Here is a 6,754-nt window from a genome sequence, read left to right on the forward strand (position 1 = left end):
TAGTAGTCAGGTCAAGCACTCAAACACCACACAAACACACACAAACACACACACACCAGGAACTGAAGGACCGAGTCTAGCCTCAGTGGGATACACAAACACACACACCACAAAAACTTTATTCTCCATCATGATCACCAATTCTCCACTGCACACAAACTCAGTCACACCCATACAAATATCAGCAACTCTTCACACTTCTCTCCCTCTCTCTGACTCTCACACACACTCTCTCTGCATGTCATAAAGACACACACCAAGATAGTAGGGGGGAAAAAAGTATCACACAATCACTTTGTCATTCTCTCGGCCCCACACACACACACACACACACACACACACACACACACACACACACACACACACACACACACACACACACACACACACACACACACGAGTCAGAGGCAGTTGTAAGTCTGTCAGTGGCTGATAGTTTAATCAGGGCTAAAATGTACAGCATGTGAAGGAAGCGCCTACAGAGGGGTCGAGTTATAAATACACACCTCAGGTCAGGGGTCATAGTTCAGAGATCACACACTGACCTCTTGCTCCTCACTCAGTCGCTGCACACGTACAACAGAAGCTCTATGAGCAAACAAACGAAAACAGATTGAATATGTTTGTGTGTGTGTGTGTGTGTGTGTGTGTGAATATGTGAATATGTAGTTTGTGTGGTGTTTGTGTGTGTACGTCTGTGTGTGTGTGTCAGTGTGTGTGTGAGTGTGTGTGTGTCTGTGTGGTGAGTGAATATGTAGTGTGTGTGTGTGAGTGTGTGTGTGTGTGCAGATTAACTGTGGGGCTATAAACACTGCTGCTCCACTTCAGACTGCATTTGTATAAAAAACAGAAAGCTGCCTTGAGTAAGAACATTTTGTTAAAAAGTATTTTTTACATCATTAGCAATAAAGTCTTCAAAGCTGCAACACATGAAACCAGATTAAATGTTTGTTTTTTTTACATTACAGGATTAAAATTAACAAAAATATATTCTTTTTCCACCCTCCACGAGGTTGTCCTATGGAAGGCTATTCCATTTCATAGAAAACTGCCTGCTAGTCGGTGCGCCACGGCTCCGTGCAGACGCACCGCCACCACACGCAGACGCACCGCCACCACACGCAGACGCGGAGAGGGGGCATGCAACTGGACCCAGCACTTTACACGTAGAAAAATAGAGCGCAGATTTACAATAATTTAGTTAGTTTGAAGGCAGGGCTCCGATTACAAACAGCATTAAAGGGCCCTCGTGAAGAGAAGCCCTCAACTGGACGCACAGGAAACGCATCACAGCGTCGCACAGGAAACGCATTACAGCGCCGCACAGGAAACGCATCACAGCGCCGCACAGGAAACGGATCGCAGTGGTGGATGTGGCCCTGGAGAGATGGCGTGATGTCATCACAAAGAGACATCCTGTCTCAGTGTGTGTCTGATAAGGCCTCGCGTTAAACATTTTTGTTTTGTTTTGGATTCTTTCCAAGTGCTGGATTCTCTCAATAAAATAAACAATACAAACAGAACCGAACAGAACCGAACAGAACATAACATAACATAACATAACACAACAGAACAGTTCATTGTTCATTGAACACACTTCAATTAACGTGAGATCACACACGTCACGTCTTATCAGGTCACGTGGCCTAGATGCGAGAACACACACGTCACGTCATGTTGTAAAGGGGTCATGTGACCCAGATGCTACCGCCTCATGTAGGGAGCATTGAGTGTCTGTTTGGGCACGCCCGTGTTCATGTAACCATGGTGACCAGTGGGGGGCGCGTACATCATGTTGCCATGAGTGGGCGGAGCCTGCATGGGTGATGGCTGAGTTCCCATCATGCTCATCTGCACAGAGTACTGAGGCGCCGGCCCCGCCTGGTTGATGTAGGCGGGGTTGCCATGGTAACCGCCGTTGATGAGCGGGGAGGGCGTGACGCGGTAGGAGTTCATGGCGTGGTTGAGAGGGGCGACAGAGCCCACGCTGTACCCCCCCGTGGGGAGCAGGTTGACTGTCCGGGGGGGCAGGGGCAGGGAGCGGGAGGGCGGTTGCATGGCAACGCCCTGGGTGTGGTCAGCGTGTGTGTAGACCTGCTGCTGCTGCGGGACGTGCGGGGGGAGAGGAGAGGACTTGGAGTGTATGGACATAGCATGATGCGAGTGTGTGTGGCCGTGGGAGCGTGAGTGCGGGTGTGTGTGTGACGGGTGGGATGGGTGTGTGTGTGTGGGGTGGGGGTGGGGGTGGCCTGGCAGGTGGGGGTGGGGGTGTGCGTGGGAGTGAGGATGAGGAGGGTGATGAAGGCTTTTGGAGGCCATCTGCGTTTGGAGCCTCTGTGAGGCAGAGGAGGAGCCCGAGGAAGAGGAGGGGCGCGTGTGCAGACCGTGACTGGGCGTGGCCGTGTTCCGCTGGTGCATCATGGGGGCAGGCGGCGGGGTCATGTTGGGAGGCGGGGTCATGGTGGCCTGGGCCTGCGGGGTGGGCGGGGTCGGGGTGGTGGGAGGGTGAGGCTGAGAGATGGGCATGAGCGCGGGCGGGTTGGAGTAGGAGCCCATGGGGTGAGGGGGCGCGTGTGTGTGAGTGTGCGCGCGGGCGTGTGTGTGCGAGTGTGTGTGTGAGTACGGCTGCAGCTGCTGCTCCATCAGGGTGTTTGTGAGCTGCTGCAGCTTGGCCAGGCTGAAGGTGGCCGACGGCTGGGGCGGGTAGTGATGGTGACCCATGTTCCCCCCGCCGTAATCGGCCACCTGCCCGCCCCCCATGCGCTCGTACAGACCCATGCCCGCCGAGGAGGGGGCCTGCTCAGGCAGGGAGGGGAAGCCGCCCGCCACTGAGCAGTGGGACAGCGACTGCTGCTGGAGTGTGTGTGTGTGAGGGAGTGTGTGCGTGTGTTTGCGCTGGAGCTGCGCCGGCTGCAGCTCCTGGAGTTGGTGTGTGTGCAGTTGGTGTGTGTGAGCGTGCGTGTGGTGGCGGGGGTGCTGCTGGAGCTGCTGGAGGTTGTACGCGTAGTGATGGGGGTGGTGTGTGTGTGTGTGTGGGTGCGGGTGGGGGTGGGGGTGGGAGTGGGGGGTCTGGCGTCCGTTGCCGCAGCTCTGGGGGGACGGCGTGACGCAGGTGGGCTGCGGGGGGGTCATGCCGCTGGGCGGCATCATGGACGTGCCGTTGACCACGCCGTTGGCGGCGGCGATCTGCTGGGAGACGGCGCAGCTGCTGCTGACCCCGCCCCCCCCCACCGCCGAACGAGCAGCTGCCCTGGGACAGCGACGAGTCGTAGCTGCTGGGGTTCTCGTAGTTCTCGCTGCTGCTCTCGATGCTGCCCAGGTCGCTGAAGCCGCTGTCCAGCCCCACCGGGCCCGACTGGTCCGACACCGACGCCACGTCGAGCATGGGGCTGCTGCTGGCCTCCAGGCCGCCGGGACCCAGGGACACCACAGACAGCACCCCCTGCTGCTCGGGAGGACTGATCTGCGCGTAGTTGCCGCTGCTGCTGCCGCAAACACCGCCCTCCAGCACGGACACGGCCGGACTGTTCACCGAGCGCACCGATTGGCTGGGGTGGGAGGAGGGGGTGGAGGAGAGGGGGCTGCAGTGAGAGGAGCCGCGCCCGTCGTCCATCGGGGGCGGGAGGGGGCTGTTCTCCTGGGTCGGGGCAGGGGGCAGGGGGCTGGGCGCTGGCGGGGGCTGGTAGCGGGGCAGGCTGGGTTCTGGCAGGTCCGGGTACGCGGGCACGTCGGGTTCCTGGTCTCGCTCGGCCTCGTTGGTAAGCGAGCGCACAGCCGCGGCTGTCTCCAGGTCCAGCTCAGGGCAGAGGGGGGTGTAGGGGGGTTCGGGTTTCAGCGCCGGCGTCTGAGGCGGGGGGCTTTGGGGGGGCTCCCCCTCCGAGTCAGACTCGGGGTGCTGCTCGGATACGGCAGCCGCCACGTCTTGGAGGTTGGAGCTGATTGGCTGAGAGGGCTCAGGGGGCGTGTCCCCAGGGTGGGGGGAGGGAGGAGGAGGACTGCTGTGGTGCTCTTCATCATTACTGTTGGCATGACGAGGGGCCTGGACCTCAGAACACTCCGGAAGCTTCTCCTCCGCCTCCCCTGCTGCATGGCTCTCGTCCTCATCGTCTGCATCGTGGTCTTCCACCGGCACCGGGCCTTCATCTTCCTCTTCCTCTTCGTCCTCATGCTCTTGTGCTCGGTGACCCTTCACCCCTTTACCTCTGAAGCCCTGCTGCTTGTCAGAAGGTCGCTCTGACGCCGGCTCCTCCTCCTCCTCCTCCTCCTCCTCTTCTTCCTCCTCCTCCTCCTCTTCCTCTCTCTGGGGTTTGATGGAGGGGGAGTCCGGGTCCTTGTGGTATTCTTCCATGTGGCAGGGAGAGTTCTCTGCAGAGTCAGTGTGTTCTGAGTGCCCTGAGTGCCCTGGTGACCTCCTCCTTCTCCTCCTCCTCCTCCTCCTCTCCTCCAGCGGTTCTTCGCTCTCCTGTTTCTCGGGACTCTGAGGTTCCGAAGACAGGTTCTCTTCCGGTTCCAGCAGCTCTGGTTCCCTGCAGGGTGTCCGCTCCGGCCTGGAGATGTTCTTCACCTCCTCCTCATCCTCCTCCTCTTCCTCCTCCTCCTCAGCCTCGTCCTGCCGTGGGGCGGGGTGCAGGGGCGTTTCGGGAGGGGTGTAGAGGTTGAGCTTGAAGCCCGCGCCCCCCTCCCTCTGCTGCCTCCATTTGGGGGGGCCACGCTTCACCCCCTTGGGCCAGCCCTTCTTCCTGCGCCCGGGCCGTCGCCCCTCCCTCAGTTTCAGAGCGCCTGGGGGTGAGGTGGAGAGAGGAGACAGGGTCAGTGAAACAGACACACACACACACACACACACACACACACACACACACACACACACACACACACACAGGACACACATCTAAATACATATAAAAGACTACACACTTCACAGGAAAACCCGCAAAGACTACATGCGCAAAAAGCCTACACGCTAAACAACAGGACCTACTGCTTGAAGACCAAAGAAATGTAACGGCTTTAACAGCATGACATCGTCAGATAGATCACCCAATTACTTCAGTTAGTAGGTAGCCTTAACTTATACAGCGGTCCTGCTGTTGGGGTTTGAAAGGCAGGTCTGCTGATATCTAGCGAGTTAGCTCACGAGTTTAAAGTCTAAAAAACCCAAAATAAGAAAAACATGCTGGACCACTGGGTATGAGTTAAATAAGGTTTGAAGTTCCAAAACACACACACACACACACACACACACCTTTGACGCTGTTTGTGGTGGCATTTATCTTTTGCTGCGTATGACTGTTGCCCTCGGCGACCCTCCTCTTCTTCCTGCCTCTGCGGACTTCCATGTTGCTCTTCCTTCTCGTGTCCTCCTCATTCTCTTCATCCTCCTCACTGACCGCCCTCTTCCTTCTTGTGTCCTCCTCCTCCTCCTCCTCCTCCTCACTGACCGCCCTTCTGCCCGACCCGGCCACGCTCTCCGCCTCGTCCACAGAGTTCTCCAGCGGCTCGTCCAGAACCTCCGTCCGCTCCAGGATGGTCTCCGTGGTTACACTGCTGTTGATGCGCTTCCTCCGACGGCCCCGCCTCCTCTTAGGACCCACATCTCGCTGCAGGAATTACAAACTCAGTATTGATCTGTGTCTCACCTTCACCTTTAAGACTTCCTGTCATTCTTGCCTTTAAGACTTCCTGTCATTCTCGCCTTTAAGTCTTCCTGTCATTCTCGCCTTTAAGACTTCCTGTCATTCTTGCCTTTAGGACTTCCTGCTAATCTCACCTTAATGATTTCCTGACATTTCAGGTTTATGATTTCTAGTCACTATGATATACTGATCCTCATGTTTACAACTGGTCTAAGACTCCTTCCGTCATATCCTGCGGCTCATGTATACAACTGATCTAGTCTGATCCCATTATTGTCAACACAGATGATCCTTTATAGAGGTGATGGCTGATGGTTATGTAGTCGGACACATACACAGATGTAGAGACATCTAGTCTGTGACAAACAAACAGGTCTGGGACATCTAGTCTGAGACACAGAAACAGATATGAGACATCTAGTCTGAGACATATAAACAGGTCTGAGACATCTAGTCTGAGACATATAAACAGGTCTAAGACATATAAACAGGTCTGAGACATCTAGTCTGAGACATATAAACAGATATGAGACATCTAGTCTGAGACACATAAACAGATATAGGACATCTAGTCTGAGACATATAAACAGATATAGGACATCTAGTCTGAGACATATAAACAGGTCTGAGACATCTAGTCTGAGACATATAAACAGGTCTGAGACATCTAGTCTGAGACACATAAACAGATATAGGACATCTAGTCTGAGACATATAAACAGGTCTGAGACATCTAGTCTGAGACATATAAACAGGTCTGAGACATCTAGTCTGACACATAAACAGATATGAGACATCTAGTCTGAGACACATAAACAGATGTGATCACTTGGAGGAGCGTACCATTCTCTTCAGGCTGGATGTCTGTGATCTCAGGAAGTCGTTGTCTTCATCCTCTTCATCCTCCTCCTCCTCCTTCTCCTCACTGCTCGAGGAGGAGGTGTGGTGTGTGTCGGTGTGCGAGGCAGAGTGTGTTTGCCACGGGCGGCGGCTAACACTGGGGCACTTGGTGAGGGGGTACCGCCTCATGGCAGGGTGGGCACGCGCCCTCTTAGACACGCCCCTCTCAAAGCCCTCATCCTGCTGACAAACACAACATCCACATTAATCACACAAATAAA

The 6,754-nt window shown here is 55.4% G+C and overlaps 1 protein-coding gene across 1 annotated transcript in view; it reads right to left on the reverse strand.

The window, feature by feature from the left end:
* Positions 1–414: 414 nt before the first annotated feature.
* The window catches only part of LOC105912513 (histone acetyltransferase KAT6B-like), a 31,471-nt gene continuing 25,131 nt past the window's right edge, over positions 415–6,754 (reverse strand). Inside the window, exons 16-20 of the mRNA XM_042709487.1 lie at positions 6,477–6,716; positions 5,243–5,597; positions 2,807–4,779; positions 2,317–2,511; positions 415–2,223 (exon numbers count right to left, since the gene is read on the reverse strand). Of these exons, the coding sequence (XP_042565421.1) occupies positions 1,705–2,223; positions 2,317–2,511; positions 2,807–4,779; positions 5,243–5,597; positions 6,477–6,716 (3,282 nt within the window). The 3' untranslated portion in view covers positions 415–1,704. The remainder of the gene's footprint in view (positions 2,224–2,316; positions 2,512–2,806; positions 4,780–5,242; positions 5,598–6,476; positions 6,717–6,754) is intronic.

The sequence above is a fragment of the Clupea harengus genome, chromosome 13, assembly GCF_900700415.2.
Source record: "Clupea harengus chromosome 13, Ch_v2.0.2, whole genome shotgun sequence".
In the NCBI taxonomy this organism is placed as follows: domain Eukaryota; kingdom Metazoa; phylum Chordata; class Actinopteri; order Clupeiformes; family Clupeidae; genus Clupea; species Clupea harengus.